General features: G+C 41.6%; 2 protein-coding genes across 4 annotated transcripts; one reads left to right on the top strand and one right to left on the bottom strand.

Annotated features, from left to right (window-relative positions):
• Window positions 1-1,723: 1,723 nt before the first annotated feature.
• On the top strand, window positions 1,724-7,989 carry srpra (SRP receptor subunit alpha). Its single transcript, XM_086080209.1, has 15 exons — window positions 1,724-1,860; window positions 1,972-2,110; window positions 2,364-2,447; window positions 2,541-2,704; window positions 3,040-3,200; window positions 3,818-3,977; window positions 4,122-4,272; window positions 4,339-4,478; window positions 4,556-4,677; window positions 4,760-4,846; window positions 4,941-5,113; window positions 5,193-5,406; window positions 5,656-5,819; window positions 6,685-6,783; window positions 6,854-7,989. The coding sequence occupies exons 2-15, from the start codon at window positions 1,988-1,990 to the stop codon at window positions 6,980-6,982; spliced, it is 1,971 nt and encodes a 656-aa protein (XP_085936335.1). The 5' UTR covers window positions 1,724-1,860; window positions 1,972-1,987; the 3' UTR covers window positions 6,983-7,989.
• A 44-nt stretch (window positions 7,990-8,033) lies between these two features.
• Window positions 8,034-18,511, bottom strand: siral1 (SIR2 antiphage like 1). Of its 3 annotated transcripts, none has more exons than XM_086080215.1 (7): window positions 18,068-18,511; window positions 17,647-17,736; window positions 16,503-16,755; window positions 12,540-12,767; window positions 11,426-11,554; window positions 9,875-10,172; window positions 8,034-8,827 (listed from the first exon to the last, which is right to left on the bottom strand). In XM_086080215.1, exons 2-7 carry the CDS (start codon window positions 17,727-17,729, stop codon window positions 8,823-8,825), a joined length of 996 nt encoding a protein of 331 aa, XP_085936341.1. In that variant the 5' UTR covers window positions 17,730-17,736; window positions 18,068-18,511; the 3' UTR covers window positions 8,034-8,822. The 3 variants fall into 3 exon arrangements, with proteins under 3 accessions (XP_085936341.1, XP_085936340.1, XP_085936339.1); XM_086080214.1 differs by having other exon boundaries at window positions 8,034-8,890; XM_086080213.1 differs by having other exon boundaries at window positions 8,034-10,172.
• Between the last annotated feature and the right edge of the window lie 180 nt (window positions 18,512-18,691).

Here is an 18,691-nt window from a genome sequence, read left to right on the forward strand (position 1 = left end):
GTCCTGAATGTGTCGTTCACAGGGAGCAGGAGAAATGGAAGAATGATGCAACATTAGTCTAAAACAACTGACTAGTTCTGCTGACAGATGGCATCTCCTATAAAAACAAATACTAAAACAATTGTAGGAACACCAGTGTTATGCTCCAGTTGCACTATAGAATACACATTATGCTAAACTGTGTGGCCAAACTTTTATACGCTTCAGACTGCCAATATGTTTGATTGAGCCAACACATTTATGCCAAGAAAAATGCATTTTCTCATATTGTGGCTGGGGTTGTTCATTTAATCAAGTACTCTACTTGTCTACGTCTAAAGTGTTAGGTAGAATAACTATCCATTTTTAACATATATAAATGATCCATCCATCCATTTTCTTAACCGCTTGTCCTCACAAGGGTCGCGAGGCATATATAAATGATAGTTGATATATTGTAGTTATTCAGCCACATACATAATGAGAGACAACTCAGATCCGCATTATCACTGAGGGGAAACTCAACTCACGTTGCCTGCATGGAAGTCAGATGAAGGAACCAACATCAGAGACCTACAAATAATAATACTTAGTTAAAATCACATATGTACGATGGAACATTTGAACAATGAGATCACAACATTTTGATGCTGCGGTAGGCTTTCCTGAGGACAAGATTAAACTCTACCAAAGTGATGGACAGGCCAAAGTATAAAGAAAGAAAGGATCCACTTATGATCCAAAGGCTGCTATATTGATGATCATGTCATTCATAACGGTAGCAGCAGAATTAATTTTGAAGTCTACAAAACCATTTTGTCTGGCAATTTATAGAAAAATGCATATAAACTCATTGGGAAAAGCTTCATCATGTAAAAGACAATGACCCAAAACACACTGCCAACACAACCAAGAACTTCATCGTGGGGAAACGTGCAAGGTCTTTGATTGGCCAAGCCAATCATCAGACCTCAACCCAATAGAGCATGTATTTTGCCTATAGGAGGAGACTGGAGGGAGAACCCCCCCCCCCCCCCCCCAGAAACAAACAAGAACTGAAGGAGGCTGCAGCAAAGGCCGGGAACAGTACATCAAATGAAGAATACATGATACAGTTTTTGCAAGTAAGGGCTATGCTACCAAATTTAAAATTATTCACTTTAAGTGGGTGAGTTTAGACAAAAGGTGCTTTCCCGAGTTTTTTTTCGAACATCGAGATCTCCTGTAAATTCCAGTTTCTCAAGTGGTCCCTTTGGGAAATTGATTGTGGACTCCTGGCATAGAGTAAATAATTAATTGTAGTATTTAACTGACTTTGTCTTGGCATGAGCATTGGCAATCTTACACCCTTTATTGCACTAATATAAACCAAACAGTCCCCTAAATGAGATGATTAATTAAACGACACTGCAGAGTTATGTACTATAATTTACTAATTCAAGAGAGGATCATTTCAAGTTTGTTGTCAATATTTCACAGTTATGTATTCATTGATGACATTTTGTAACTATGGTGCCAAAGTAGATCATCCATTTGTGGAGATCCTGAGGAAATTTGTACATCATATACTGTACTTACATCATTGTACAGCACTGGACTACTATACAATGAGTCATCGTGAGGAATAGTGATCAACACCGCTCTCTTGTGGCCGTTATGGATAATTCTAGCACATGAACGCAACATTACAATCCTCCCTGGGAAAGAAAAAACAGCGAATATGACACGCCAATTGCGTCACACACTTCAATAGTGCGCATGCGCAATACAACGCAATTCTCGCGTCACTTCCTGGTTCTGCATCTGACGTGTCTAAAAACTGTTTTGCTCAAGTGGTGGGTTCAATTCGTGGGGGGTTTACTTTCTATTTAAATATTTTTGGTGAGTAACCGGAGAGCTGGAAATCACCCTGTTAATGGTTTTCCGTTCTATTTTTATTTGGTAGGCCGTCGGTTTGCATCTTTGTAACCCGTTTTCCCTTCGCTAATCCAGGTTACGTGGTGTCAAGATGCTAGATTTCTTCACCATCTTCAGCAAAGGGGGGATAGTGCTGTGGTGCTTTCAGGGAACCGGTGTCACCGAGTCTTTCACCGGGCCCGTCAACGCCCTGATCCGCTCCGTGATCCTGCAGGTGAGCTTCGGTGAACGGTTGTCGTCCGATGACACTGGGTGACAACGTTGCGAACGGCTAATGCTAACAGGTAGCAGCGTACGTAGACATACCGCACATGTACTGCGTGACATTTAACCGGTCACACGAAAATAATCGTCAACTTTACCGAAAGTTGTATCTATGTACTGTAGTGGCTTCTTAAAATTTGTCTGCGAAAGATGTTAAGTTCTGTAAAATTGTATTGAGCTCTTGTTGACATGTCACTTTACAGGAGCGGAGTGGAAATAACTCGTTCAACCATGAAGCCCTGAATCTTAAATATAAACTGGACAACGAGTTTGAGTTGATTTTTGTGGTAAGTCAGTGAACGCATCACTACTAATTTAACATAACGTGAGAGTGGACACTGACCTATGTGATTCTTCATCGTCCCTTTTTTTGTGTTCAGGTGGGTTTTCAAAAGATCCTGACGCTTACATATGTGGACAAGTTCATAGATGACGTCCAGCTGCATTTCAGGGACCGTTATAAGAATGAACTGGAACAAAAGGGAGCGATGAAGCTTCTCAATCACAGCTTCAAGTTTGAGGATAATTTCCAAATGCTTCTTCGGTAATTGCACTTGCACATGCCAATGTGTCTTTTCAAGTTGTGTAGTCTTAGTTTGCAAGATATTTTGATCATGGTGGAAAAGGATAGATAGGTGGACAGCCAAAGCATTTTTGGCGATGATGGCATCCAGCACGCATGTTTTGGGGGTAATTTTATACATAATGGTTCCAATTATAAGTTCACTGAAAAAACGTAAGGTGGAGAATAATGCCAATAATCTTTATGGTTTTGGCCAACAAAAAAAAGTTTGGAATTTCCTTGTTACTCAAGATAATTTTTTTATGTAATTTACGTTTGAGTGTAAATGATGACGTGCACCTAATGTTTTCCACCAGAGAGGCAGAAGAGAGCAGCAAAGCTCGGAGCCCCGTACCCATGCGCTCTTTTAAGGAGTCTGAAAAATCCCAAAAAACTGTGAAGTCAATGATAGAAATAAAGGGTGGGGACAGAGACAAGGAGCAGGGAAGCAAGAAGAGCAAGAATACCAAAAAGGAAGGTAAGTGTAGTTAGAGGAGCATTAATTAACTCATTCACTGCCATTGATGGCTATAGACGTTAAAAAAAAATCGGAACTATTTCTATTAGTTTAACATCTTTTCCACTTAAATAAAAAATGTTTTTGTTGAATATGAAAACCTAGAAAAAAAATTACATTTATAACAGATATAAAATTTACGATTAATCGTGAGTTAACTAGTGAAGTCATGCCATTAATTACGAAAAATTTTAATCGCCTGATGCCCCTAATTTTTAATAATCTTTTTTGAAAAGGTATTTTAAAATTATTTTTTAAACATTCTCCTTTTCTTTTTTTGTTTAAATAAAAAAATATAAAAAATTAGGTGCATCAGGCGATACATTTTTTTAATCATAATTAATCGCATGACTTCACTAGTTAACTCACAATTAATCACACATTTTTATATCTTCTAAATGTACAATAATTGTTTTCTAGGTTTTCATACTCTTTTTAACAAAAGTGGGAAAAAAATGTTAAACTAATAGAAATAGTTCAAATGAATTTTTGACCTCTATAGCTATCAATGGCGGTGAATGAGTTAATAATAGTCATTAATTACAGGTTACTAGATCTGATTGGCCAATCTTTTCCAGCTTCTGCGGTAGACCCTGTCAAAGCAGATCAAGGCAAAGGCACATCTGCCTCAAAGCTGGTTGAGAACGGCAACCATGGCCTAACTTCTGAGGAGATCATGCAGAAGAAGAGAGAGGAGTTCTTTCGCAAGCGCACAGTGGGAACTGTTGAAAAAGTCAGGTGAGAGATGATATTGAATCTTACCTTTTCATGAGGTAATGCTGTATAATTTTCTTCTAGCAAGTCTTGACGTATTGCAGTATGAATCTTAATTCAATCATGTATGGTATTAATTGATCTGGTGGCGTATTGTCTTACTTCCAGTAAGTCTCCAAAGCCTCAGAAGCCCAAGGAGAAACAGAGGCGTGTTTGGGACATGGGTGGCAACAGTACCAAGAACCTGGACTACAGTGACAGGAACGGAGAGAGTTCCCCTAATGGTTGTGACCAAAACCAGGATGCAGCTATTGATCCTGTATGTACAGTTGAAATACATTTACAACTTAAATGGACACTTTGTAATAACATTGAAATGTTTCAGGGGATGCAGCTAAACCCCATGATTGGAGATTTGCTGTCCGTGGAATGTGATTCCAGTGATGATGAGGAGGAGGAGGAGGAGGAGGAGGAAGAAGAGGAGGAAGAGGAAAGAGTTGTTGTCAGTGCAACAACCAAGACAAGGTATGACGGCTGTTTAGCTTTTACCACTCAGTGTAAGCGCAAAACTTTGTCTGACGAATGTTTTGGAATCTTGTCAGTGCCAAGAAGCGTGGCGGCTTTGGCGGCATGTTTGGCATGCTGAAGGGTTTGGTGGGCTCCAAGAGTCTGAACCTGGAGGACATGGAGCCAGTTTTAGAGAAGTTGAAGGACCACCTCATTGGTAGGCGATTGGTGCCTTTCTCTTACTCTTATCCTACTCATTGATCACTGATTGATCGTCATTGTGGGTTTGCTCATCACAGCAAAGAATGTAGCAGCCGAAATCGCCTCACAGCTTTGTGACTCTGTAGCCAAAAAACTTGAAGGCAAAGTCATGGGCACCTTTACCAGTAAGCAAACATGATTATTATTATTTTTTGTCAGATTGATATCACAGAAAATTGCCATATTTAATTGATGCAAATCTTCTGTGTGTGTGTGTAGCTGTTGCCTCAACAGTAAAGCAGGCCCTGCAAGAATCGCTGGTGCAGATTCTGCAGCCCAAGCGCAGGGTGGATATTCTGAGAGACGTCATGGAGGCGCAGAGCCAGAGGAGACCTTTCGTCATTACGTTCTGTGGCGTCAACGGGGTTGGAAAGTCCACCAATCTGGCAAAGGTGAATTCTCAGTGTACAGATGTATATTGAAAAAAAAAAAAAAAGATACTTATCCACCTCTGTCCTCTTCCCGGTCCAGATCTCATTCTGGCTCATTGAGAACGGTTTCACAGTGCTGATTGCAGCCTGCGACACGTTCCGCGCCGGGGCGGTGGAACAGCTGCGAACCCACCAGCGTCGCCTGAACTCGCTGCACCCTCCGGAGAAGCACGGAGGACGAACGATGGTCCAGCTCTATGAAAAGGGCTACGGGAAGGATGCTGCTGGAATTGCAATGGAGGCCATTGCATATTGTAAGATAGTGTTTTTATTTTATACGTCGACATAGGTGAAAATAAACATATTTAAGTACCTTCAAAGTTAAACGCATTCCATTCTGTGACACTGGCGAAAAGTCACATTATACCATTCTTAATTTTCATACGAGTAAAAAGAGAATCAAGCTACTTTCAAATAAAGCAAAACGACTCACCCCCGAACACACCTGCTGGACATGTAATGAGAGTCTAAAAATAACTCAACTCCTTCATGATTGCTTGCAGCTCGCAACCAGGCTTTCGACGTGGTGCTGGTGGACACGGCGGGGCGCATGCAGGACAATGCGCCCCTCATGACAGCCCTGGCTAAACTCATTGCTGTCAACATGCCTGACCTCGTGCTGTTCGTCGGGGAGGCTCTGGTGGGCAACGAGGCAGTCGATCAATTGGTAAGCCCATCCCACCTCGGAGATGAATTCATGCCTATTTAAGGGAAGGGAAGATTAATTCAAAACTGATATTCACAATTTGAGTCTTGATGAAAAATAAAGCATGGGGAGAACCTGCTAACTTCAGACGGGATCTCTTGACTGAGGCAGACGTGCTGACCTAAGGATCGGCCTGAATTATCGTTTGAAAGTACACGCCAGTCACACGTCTTGAGATTGACATATTGCAGTTTAATTATATCTAACCAGGTAGAAAGAATACAAATGCAAGTCAATTTTGTCTTGGATAAATGTTGCTATATACAACTGCAATCGCTCTAAGAATGTTTCTCATTGAAGTGTTATGGTAAAATATTGAACTTTACTCTTTTGTCATATTTACTAAAAGGAAAACAAACATCTTTTAATTTTGGCACACCACAGAATTGTATTAACAATCCTGACAATTTGAATGATTAAAACTTGAATACAAAAAATCCTCATCTTGGACTTCAGTGCGTTACTGGGCACCATTTTAGCCACGGCAACAACAACAAAAATGTCAGGAAAGCTGAAATGTTTAATAATACTTTTCTCCCACAATTGAGTACTACATAGTCCTGACTTTGCATTTATTTTTTAGAATCTACCTAAAAATTTATGTTTTCATGAGAACATCTTTCTTTACAGGGTCTAATTATTCATTTAAAGACCACAGACAGACTATACATAACCTGCTGTAAAATGCTAACGTGTTGTAGTCCAACAGAGGGCAGTGTTGCTTTCCTGATCAACTGTCCTCATAAATGCAAACTGTGGAACATCTTGTGTGGTAGAAAAGCGTCACTTGTATCACACTATGCATCTCTTGTTCTTGGTTCACCAGGTGAAGTTCAACCAAGCTCTGGCTGACCACTCCATGTCTGACAAACCTCGTCTCATCGACGGCATCGTGCTCACCAAGTTTGACACCATTGACGACAAGGTGTGTTCAAATGCGCTTGACTACGTTTTGACTGAATCAGAAGGTTTAATTCACCGTTTCTCCTTCATAGGTTGGCGCGGCGATTTCTATGACCTACACCACGGGCCAGCCAATAGTGTTCGTGGGCACTGGCCAGACATACAATGACCTGCGTAGTCTTAACGCCCGCGCTGTGGTCAGCGCCCTGATGAAGGCTTAAAAAGGCCTCTGATCTTTGCCGTTGGGACGCTAGAAAGCCAATTCTATCATTTCGCCGTGCTGCCAAGAGATGTTTGAGCCCCTGCTAAAAGCCTGCGCTTACCGTCCTTCTGTGCCGCCCTCTCTTATGTCCCATGTGTCTGCTCATGGCATTATTGTCTCAGCATCAGGCCGGCGTGTAAGGACGACAGTGCATTTGAAACCCGCACAACCGGAGGAGCCTCCCTGTTTCTTTTTTTACAGGATTTGGGCCAAATTGAAACGTACCTCATAATCCGTTTGAGTTCTGAATTGCCCCCTGACTAATGGACCTCTGTTTACCCAGTAAGAACTAGTTAAACAAAATCTGGCGTTTTGTCAGCCATTCTTCCACCGAAATAAGGTCAGGTTGACAGCAGCTGCCTGTGCAATGCTTAGTGACCATAGTGCCTATTTGACTCCTGTTGTCATGGTTACCGCTCACATCAAGGGCGCATAACTAATCCCACTCAAGAGGAAAAGATATAGTGAATTGGATTTAAACGTACGTTTATACATTGTCTTAAGTGGCCTGAAAGAGCATTAAAAAAAAAAAAAACAACAACCTTAGAATAACTTGAGATGCCCCAAAACATTTAACCCACAGCTTATCTTATCTATCTTATTTTTACCCCCATAATCTGTACTATGGCCCCTGGTTGGATAGATTCCCCATCCCTGATTTATTGGATCAAGTGTTTGTTCTAACTTCAGCAGTACTGTACTGTGTTTCTTACCAGCTTAACAGATTTAATCACAAAAGAAAACCAGAAATAGTTTTGTAAATGAATGATTGCTGCAACCCGTTTCCCCAAGAATGGTTATTTATGTTTTCCCCATGGATTTTATTCATTCATTGAACACAGCCGAACATCTCCCTCATTTAACTCGCAGTAATGCCATATTAGGAAATCCAAGGTTATTTGAGCTAATTTATGAGAATGTAAACCTTTCTAAATAAAGCTGCTGTACACGGCATGCATTTAGAAACTTTTCCATGTTGTCTCTTGTTAGACCAAACAGCACGACACAAATGGGATACCAAAAGCTTTATTTTGAAAATAGTACTTATAAATACTACATCACAAACACTTGTGAGTACTTTAAAATACAAAATACTTACAAAGAACATGATGTCTACACCGGAGTGGCATGTTGCTACTTGCAGGACAACGCTTGGCAAGAAAGCACATAATTGGAATTGTCTATGACATACTTGTGCAAATGAAAAGTTACCCTGTCCATGTGTGCTGCGTTTGGCAGATGCCAACCTTGTTGAATGTATGTACCCCATCACGTGTGCATGCTGACACATAGCGAGCAGGTGTAACACGAAGATTCCCTTCCTGCACAAGCCAATGTGATGACTCATGGGCAAATCACAGTGAGTCACATCTATCGTAGTTCGTCACCAACAGCATGCGTACTTCCTTCTGGAGTGTCCCAAACTTCAATTTCTTCCCTTTTTAAATAACCACGTAAAGAAAATGACAGACACAGGCCACAATCAGTTACTATACGTCCAGTAGACTGAACCCTTGTTGGAAGGAAATGCAAAATAAAAACAATGTTTTAAGTGACACAAACAAAAAATAAGACAACATGGGGAATTTCACTGAAGTTATTGACAAAATCCAGCTTCCGTGAATACTATCATGCAGTCAGCTGAAAGTGCTAAAAGATCAGCAGTTCTTTTGACCCTGAAGGTGCAAATAGACTTTTGACTTTCTAGCCCTACCGACATGCAACAGTCTCTCGTTTGCTGCAGTGGAAATCTGGTATGTGGCCCCCAGCTTGATGTCAGCGAGAAGAAGCATTCAGTCCTAACCTTGAAGGAGGTATTTCTGAGTGTTAAAGCCGTTCTGCTGCCCCCACCCCCCATTTTAATACCCTGGAAATACAGATAGAAAAGTTGTACAGTAAAACAATATTGGCACATCACTGAAGTCATCAATCAAAACTTAACAAGTACAGTGGTCTAAATTTGTTTCTCGAAAAATACATTCTTAAACCGTACACCATCACATATGGCGCCATGTGTAAACATTAGCAAAGTTTTTACATGCAAACAATGTCTGCCAGGCGTTTTTTTTTTTTTAAGTCAGTAGTTTGATTTTATTTTAATTTGCAGTTTTTCTCTTGCGGATCCTTGTGTGTGGAAATAATTCATTCACTTTCCATGATTTCCTCTGTGAAAATCTGAAGTCATTTATTAAATTGTGTCTGACTTTGGAGGTTCCACTGTATGTCGAGTGAAAATACTCATAGAACATGCATGTGTGAAAACGAGTGATCTTTGGCTGGCTTTACACTGCATGGTTCAAGTCAAGGTTGGAATCAGGCCTCTTACAAGCGTGGATACAAATCTGAAAAAAAGCTTCACATATAGCTCCTAAAGCCATACACATGGAACGTCATAGACACTACAGTAGATAATGAGGATGGTGACCCCCAATTAACTAAAAATAATACCTGGCTATCTGATTAATTGATGGGAGATTTGTTTAAAAAAAAAACCTCACAACCCTGGCTTCACATGTTCAATCATATCGGATATGTTCCACTTGATATGTACTGTACATGATCATATATGGACATTGAAGTGGACTTGAGCACTCGGACCAGCAGTGTAAATCCGGCCTAAGAGTTGTGTCTTCTATCAGCAACACCATGCCTCAACAAAACACTCAACATACTCTGGAATATACCAAATACCAATAATGACTTAATTTTAGTCTACGTAGTCAAAACACTTGGCAGAACTTCTAATTGGTTGATGGAATGCTAGTGTAGACATGCCGTTGCCCTAAACCAAATGTATGTAAAAGTGTGATCATTCCTATCCATCAAACCAAATATGAACACTGTACCTTACCCCAGTCATTTGTTGAAACGTCTCGAAAGCAGATCTCGTTGGCCAGCCGCTCTAAGTACTCGGGCAGGTCCGAGTACTCGTCTCCGTAAGAAATGACCTTGATGCCCTTGTCCAGCATGTTGTCGCGCAGCTTCTTGAACTCGCCCACATCCTCGCGCCGCACAAGCATGAAGTGCTCCAGGTCAGACTTGTGTTTGACCGCCTCCAAGAACAACGCCTGGAAGGTGGTGTCGTCGACGGTGCGCCCGCAGCCCAGGAAAACAAACGATTTGGTCTCGTACAGCTTCTGAATCTCGCGCTGTGGAATCCGGTGGGAATATGTGTTACTCGGTAACTAGTCGTTACTTGGGTAGCACAAGTATATACCAATTAAATATGGTCTCATCCAAAAAGTGGAAGCCCACTAGTGATTGACTCTCCCTATAAAAAGGTTTGCATTTCTCTAAAGATGCCACAAGAAGATGGCAGCAAACCACTACATCACATGAAGTGCCTCAACTCATTTCAACATAATTATTAATACTTTTTTTTTATATCAAAACCCACAGGGAAGATATGGGCCTCAGATATTGCTTTCGGCATAGAGCGCCATTTTTAAACCAGTATGTCAGCTTCAAATGTGTAAAAAAATGTACATTGCTTGTTATGTGGGGTGCGTTTCTGGTGCTCAATCTGCATCGGCATCACTTTGATGGAATATGTTGCCCTAGACCTCATTTTTATGGCTCCTTAAAAAGGTGCACGACGCAACGTTGACGTGTTAAAGTAACCATATTTTTCACCCACACATGTTTTAAGAATTGTATAATGGACAGGAGGCACTACTGTGGCACAATGGCCGTTGCCCCCTATTTTCCTGTAGAGTGAAATAATGATCGAGGATTCGGGACCGAAACTTTAAGCTTTGTCCCTGACAGGCGCGTGCACACGCTCAGTCTCGCTCCGCGGAAACGAGTCCATGGTAAGAGACAAGCGTGTGCCACAGCGGATATAAAATTCAGTCAAAATAATAATAAACCAATACTGCCGTGCGACCCTCGGCCGAAAGTTTTGCGACATGCTACGGGAGTTTTTCCACAGAGGTGACTCTGACCGAGGGAAAAATCTCCCCCTCGACCACGGTCGGAATACCGAGCAGGAAAGGATAACACTGTTGAGTGTGCCAAAAAGGGCAAAACTGAAGTTGCACAGGCGTCCCGGGAGGACGTGGATCAATATTGGAGCAGCGTTAATATTGGAGTAGGTGGAAAAAAGGATGAAACGGCTTGCTTTCTTCTTGCTAAAAAGGTAAGACCTCGTCACGAAAATGCGATAAGGTCTACTTATGATAAGCAATGCCCAATAAATCTACCACTAACTAACGTCCAGGCTTTTCACCAGAGCGGTCGCAAATCTGCAAAAAGTTGCGTTCGGTGCCTTTCAAAGAGGTTAAACCAAATTTTTACAAAATGTCGATTATTATTAGTTTATTAAAAGTGGATTTGCAAAATGGGTAATATCTCACCCCTAATGGAAGCATGGTACCGTCTGCCCGGGTGTGCCAACACTCACCATAACCTCAGTGTTCCTCAGTACATTCTGGTAGCCAGCGGGGTGCAGCACAATGCCACACGGGTTGGTGTAGACGCCGTGGATGTGTAGAACGCTTAACCTTCGCTTCTCCTGAGCCCACTCCAACACCTACGCACCAGAAAGAAAACACGCGTTATAACGGTCCACTGCACACCCATCCTGTTCTGACCGGGGTCGGCCGGGAGTAGCAGTAAGAGGATATTTACAACCCTGATGGAGACGTGACATAAATACCAGGACTGAGAGGCACAATGGTATGTCTCGATCGGGAAAGCTCATTTGCATTTTATGATTGATTTTAAAATGCAAGATAAGAAATAGTAACACCATTTTGTTGCGCAAAAGTGTGCTTCCACTTCGGAATTAGTTTTAAACCGAAAGCAAATGGAGTCCAAGATGTAAAACAAAACCGAATTGTCGCCCGCCTGTTGTAAACAGAAGGTGGGATCATTATCTACGGGGCCAATATTGACCCATGAGGAACTTTACTAAAAGGCTGTCAAAGTGTCTAAAAACAGAAGATAAGACCATGTTGAATTTGCTTTATCATCTAACAAATTACTAATGTTGTTCCGATACCGGTATCGGCAGAGGCCCCCATATTGCATAAAAACAGTGGTATCGGCATCGGCAAGTACTAACAAGTAACTTGCCGATACTATTATTTCTGACGCTAATATAGGACTTTGGATGCAGCATCTTGTGTTTTACTTGTGCACAACATTCACTGATGTGTGATGTGTTCACTGCATGCCAAGCTAGGATATCCTATTGGCCCTTGAATGCTCTGAACCAATGGTACGACAGCTTTTTCATGTTGAGAAAAAACAACAACTTAGGCATCGGTATGGTATCGGCATATGCCGATACTGCAAAACTGGGTATCGTATCGGGGGCCAAAAAAACGGTATCGCTTTACTATTTCAAGTTCTTGTCATTTTGTTTTGTTACCTTTTTAAGTCAGGCCTAATAATAAAGTCTGTTCACAGTCATGCTCCAGTGACCTTTGCTCTCCGTTCAAATTGCTGACTGGCTGTAACTAGGCTAGACCGTTCAATCGATACCTCAGCATAATGCAAACAGGAACCTTTACCTTTTTCTCGTCAGTCAGATCCAAAGACTCCAGCTTGGTGCCTTGGTGGGCTGCGTAGATCTCCAACAGGTTGTCGAAATTGGTGGTGAGGACCAGCGCGCCGCTCTCCATTAACTGCAGCACGGAGCGCAGTAGATGTTTCCCAGCATGCTCCATCTTGCACTCCAAATCATCGAACACCTCGTACAGGCAGTCCTTGAAGAACGTGGATCGCACATTGCCTGTTCTCTGAAAACAATATGACACATTGCTCACAATCGTGGTAAAAAAAACAACAACAACAACAACATTGCAATCTCCAAAGACTCCAAACTACTAAATGCAGAAAATTTAACTTTGAATCGCTACTGCCACCTGTGGCTGAAAAATACAACTGCATTTGGCATTCAGAAACCTGCAACATGTAGGGAACTCTAATTGGATTAAACTTGAGTTCAGGGTGTTATCTCATCATGTGACCTAAAAACAAGGCTATATCAAGTGCCTGTAAATAAATGAGCAACACATTTGTCTACACGGGTTGCAGCCAGGGCATAATCACCCAAACAATATTTTAAGCCCCTTCAAGCGTTGACATCGCAATGGGGGCCAAAATCTGCCTGGCAATCACAGCGGTTACTGGGGCGAGACTGCATCTGAGTGAAAGGGCATGCTGAATAAGTGGGAGTAGGCCGTGAACACCGAAAGCAATTGTCACTTTTGTTGTGCATATTTTCACTTTGGCAATATAACGTTTCACTTGGATCTGTGTTGCTTCAATTTTGTGGAATTTCCTAACATGCTGTCATACATGAGAATTGTGCCAAAAACGCCACACACAATAAATATGCATGAAGCTAAAAATTTTGAAACTTTGTGCTTCGCCGTTAGTGACCAAGGTGATCTGGGCACAGGGAGACGGCGGGACTTGCCGTCATTACCGGACTAATGGGCTAAACAGCTTGATTCCTTTCCACAGGAAGAAACAATTATCCACATCTAGTGTCTATGGCAGCCAAGTCCATCGCTGTGGCCTCGGGCCACCCGAGGAGTTCAGCAAACACTAAATAAAGTGCAAGTAAACAACAGACTTAACCAGTTTCACCGGGGCTTACTTTGTATTCAGTGCACAGTTTTGCCTAAAAAACGTTTTAGTAGAGATAAAGTAAGTATTGCATACTTCCTTCTTCTTACATTTGGGAAATTCCAGTGACCCGAGACAAACCCTTGACTCTATACAGGGGGGGGACTCCTATAATTTATCCAAAAGAGGTTCAAAGTTACTGAGACTACACTATGATAAATACTAAATTGTTGGGATGATCAAATAAACTCAGTTATATTCTAATGAGCCTCATTTTAACCACAGCCAAACTTTAAGGACAATATTTGCTTTTTCTTTTGGATTACCCCCCATGACCTGAAACTCTTTTTGTAGACTATGTAAATCTCCCGTTGAATTAGGTCAAACTGCTGCAATGGTGGATTTTTCAGGATATAAGCATTCTTACATAGTTCTTTCGAGAACTAGAATACATTTTTGAAGTTACTTAGTAGTTGGCAGTTTATAACGAACACTGCACGTATGTGCTCCAAAAAAAACTGTCTTTTGAATACACTTTGTTGGTGTATGTGTGTATAAAACCCATATAAATACTTAAAACACAAATTTGTCAAGCAAAAAATGACTGTAGTATTAAAGCACAATTACATTTCAAATATTTTAGGGATGCACCAGATATTTCTATCTGAAAAGTCTTCTACTGCAGTGCAAGCGTGCTAGGTGTTGGCTGTTGCTTTAACTAAATGCACAGCTGCTAGTTTGCCTTTTTTTTTTTCCCGTGTTGCTTTTCGAGCAAACGGTTCTGCACCACATGGGCGTGAAAAGAAAATGTCCGATAAAGCCGTTAAGTGTTGTTTGCTCCCTTTCGGACAGCGGGCTGAGGGGCTGACGCAAAGTGAGCTTTATCAGTGTCAAAAGTACGATGAGACACGACTAACACAGGAGGCAAATGCTATCAGGACCCCCCCCCCCCCCCCCCCCATCTGCCGGTGCAGACGGGTCCAATAAATAAAAGGGAAAAAAGTCACATGGGTTATGGTGTAGCTTTGATCCATTTTTGCAATGTAATTTTGGGTTTATTATTTATTTTACTTTATTTTTTGTGGCGGCTGTGGCTCAGGGTGTAGAGACGGTTGTTCAGTAACCAGGTGGTCAGCTGCTCGATCCCCGCTCTCCCAAAGTCATTTGACGTTGTGCCCTTGGGCAAGACACTTCACACAAATTGCCTCGAGCGCCACTCACACTGGTGAATGAATGGTGCAAATGTTTTGGTGGTGGTCGGAGGGGCCGTAGGCGCACACCGGCAGCCACACTTCCGTCAGCCTGCCCTAGGGCAGCTGTGGCTACTTAAGTAGCAGACCGCCACCAGAGTGTTAATGTGCGAGTGCATGAATAATGTATCCATTCCACTGTAAAGCGTCTTTGCGTGTCAAGAAAAAGTTATATATAAATCTGAAGCATTTTAAATCAGGTTGAAATAAATAGCTTTTTCTTTGGCTTTTTTTTATGAACGTATTTTACAATGCCACAACTCGAATTTGGAAACCGACAAAAATGTCAGTGCAAATCATTCCTCTCAAGTTGCACAGACATTTGCCAGGTCAAACCAAGTCACCATGTGTGAGATGTGCTTCGTCTTTGTCTTTTGTGTGTGTGGCCACCACAGAAAGGGTTCTGATGATGGAAAAGAGGAGAACTATGATGAAGGTTAGACCCTTGCACTGGTCTTGGAGCTTAATGTAGCAAAGTGCCAATTGATGTCTTTATTACAAAATAGAACAAGGAGGAGGAGTAACGATGCCATCTGACTCGGAAGTCATCCGTTGCTATCAACGCAAATCGCAAATGGGGATTTAGAGGGCGATTCCAAGCCCTATAATTTATCATTGTTGGCCAAGGCGATGGAACAGAATACAAACTTTCATGTCTGCGGTTCCAGTTGAACTTTTAACGTGGGAAGTTACTAAAAGAGCCGTAACAAATGTGCTGTGCATCAGAATACTTTGAGTCACCTTGATCAGATCTCCATGTGGTCCACCTTGACATCTCATAAATGCCATCATTCCGTTACATCTATCAACAACATTACCATGCCCAAATGGTGGGCATTGGTTTTTAGATGTTTTACGTCAAACGTAAGACGTAACCTCAAAATTCAAATGGCCTCAAGGTTATGCGATTTGGAAACCAACAAAAATGTCAGGGGAAAACAGTGCTCTCAAGATGCACAAAAATGTGGCAGGACAAACCAATTAATTGTGCGTTAAGTCAGGCAAAACTTTAATAGATTATCTCCACAAGTAAGTTCTGCTTTTTCTTTGGCTTCTGTGTTTGTTTGTTTTTGTTTTTTGTCAGCAACAGTGTCAACAAATCACACCATAAATGGAACGTGGCTAAAGCAACAAATACAACATTAATAACAGAACAACAAAATATAGTGCCGTTTACGTTTAATGTTTAGAAACTCATTCCCAACACAAGATGTAATCTCCCTCTGAATGTTTGCCACCACATCAGACTTCATGGGGAAAACTGAAAACACAATTTGTTTTCACTTCTTTAAATCTATACTAACTGTACAGACAATGTTTTAAATTGCATTTAAAATTAATCAGTGTATGATAAAAGCGGACCAACATAGAGTATGACTATTTATCGTTGGACAAACAAAAAAAGAGGTACCAAAGAGCCAGCCTCTTTGTCGCAGTAAATTCCACTTCTGGTTTAATGGACTACATCAGTTTTTTCTCCTTGCCATGACTGGAACCGTTAAAAAAAGAAAAAAGAAAAAAACTTGCACACTTGTGAAACGCTTACGAAGGTTTTCATTTGAGACAAACAGAGACTAATAGTTATCTGGAAGTTATGACACAGCAGTGTGGAAAGGAGAAGTGCGGGAAATTATTAAAATGATGCCTTACCGGAGAAAGTTTCTGTATTAGGTCATGAGCCACGTGCACCAAATTTTTATCTTCCTTCATGTGCCTTTGGAAACGTCGGCTTTCCTCCTCTTCTAGTAAGTCAAAGTCATTGGCGGCATCCAGCAAGGCCTGGATAAGGCCTTTCCAGGAGCGGAGCGCGGGGACCTGCGGGGCCACGGCGGAGCTTATCCCAGTGCCGATCACCAAGACAAGCTCGGGGGCATGCTTTGTCTTCAGGCTGGGCAGCAACTTCCTTTTGGACACACAGAATATTATGAATTCCATGAAGCAGAACTTTCCAGATTCACATATCTGCATATGTTTATACTTTGTGAGCGGTGTCAGGTTGTTGAGACTAACAGTGGGAAAAAATGAAAACAAATCAAAACTCTATACAGGGGGTTCTCGGTTTACGATGGTGCCGATGAACATAAGAATATTTCAGATTATTTTTCTTGTTCAGTTTGCGTTTCTCAGTCAATCGCATGGCACATATAGACAAATAACCATGCCCAATGAGCTATGGACAATTTAGAGTATTTAGTTAACCAAACATGCACAATATTTGGAATGTGGGAGGGAGCCAGATTACCTGCAGCGTTACCCCTGCAAGCAAAGTGAAAAGAAGGTCGGCCAAAATCCAGGACTGGTGTCACAAAAGATATAGATGTACTGTAGTTTAAATCCAAACTACAAACAAGTTTTTCCCTGTGAAGTAATCCTCCTTGAGTTTAATGCACGTTTCCACAACACTGTATGTTTAGTATGACCTTGTGAAGAGAGTGGAATTCTGTACAAGACCAGGAACTGTCGGATGCTCAGAGCTTTGTGAGCAGGTGCGTTGTCATGGTGAAACAGCCATTGTCTCGCCACAACGCTCACCTCTTCGCGCGCCCTGAACGAACAACGCAGAAGCTCTTCGTAGACGTGGGGGTTGACTGGCCCACATTGCAGGGGACAACTCGGACAGTTTGAGTTTGAAATATATCTTTTATGACACCACTGAGCCCTGGAACTTTCCTGACACAACTAGAGTGTACTGTATGCATAGATACATAATTATGTAGTGTACTTTTCAATGACTGACTGTTAGATTATGTGTGTTTTTGAGCCATGACAAGTGTTCACCATGGCATGTGCTTACCTAGGCTTCTTTCCATTTGAATCTGCATCCTGTGAATCAGCTGCAGTTCGTTTCTCAGTTTTCACCGCTACAACAGAGGCCATTCAACACCTGGAGCAGTAAAAAAAAGAAAAAAAAGGAAAAAAAGTCAGTGCCATACCAAACAATAAACACTTGCAAGTTGCAACTTTTCCTATTACCTCACTCATGCACCAACAGCGCCTAACTATTAGAACTCATTTAAACGAAACGATGTACTGTACAGTGCAGTTACGTTTTAATCATACAAACAGGAAGTACATGTTCAGCGCATCTTCTGTAGGAATAATGAGCCCCAGTCAACAGTACACGCCTGTGGCTGCAGCCATCACAGGTAACATGATAATCATAGAAAAGTTGTTGTTTTTAAGTCAATGCATTCATTGGCATTGAAATGACTCACCTTTTTATAGTAGGCGCCAAACGTTCGTTTGAAATTCTGCTCACGGACAAGTCCCTATAATTCCAGCTCAACGAGTAACAGTCGCACTAGTGCTTGCAATCTCGTCGTTTTTTTTTTTAATCGAAAAAGTCCACGTCGTCAAGTACTTGTTACAAGAAGTGACGGACAAAACCCGGCTTTACAGCTGAGAGAAATACCGAGCTAACTTGACTTTCATATACCAAAACAACTGTTGCTATTACTTTCTTTCCAACCTTGTCTAAAAAGCACAGGAGCTCCTGTTAACTCGTCATGCTGAACGCAGAGTCTGAACGGAGCCTTCGTATACGGCATACAAACGTGTGAGCTAAAGTTTAGTACTGCACGGAAGCTGAACTCTTTGTCCAATGTTGAAGTTTGTGTTGCGAGAGAGAAGAGGGTGGTTGAAGTCGCCGCCTGAGGTGATTCTGCTGCTTTTCTTATGACGCCTTCATGTGCCGCTCGGATAACAAAGTGTCAAGTTTACTGTCTCGCGTAAGAAAGAGGTCGTACAACATCGTCTTCCGTCAAGACACTAGTCTGTATGTTATGTATTATCAATCGACTAAAACTAGCATTCATTCGACAATTATTTCACTCATATCA

This window comes from Leptonotus elevatus, chromosome 7 (assembly GCF_054856555.1).
Source record: "Leptonotus elevatus isolate MCC_2025b chromosome 7, RoL_Lele_1.0, whole genome shotgun sequence".
Classification (NCBI taxonomy): domain Eukaryota; kingdom Metazoa; phylum Chordata; class Actinopteri; order Syngnathiformes; family Syngnathidae; genus Leptonotus; species Leptonotus elevatus.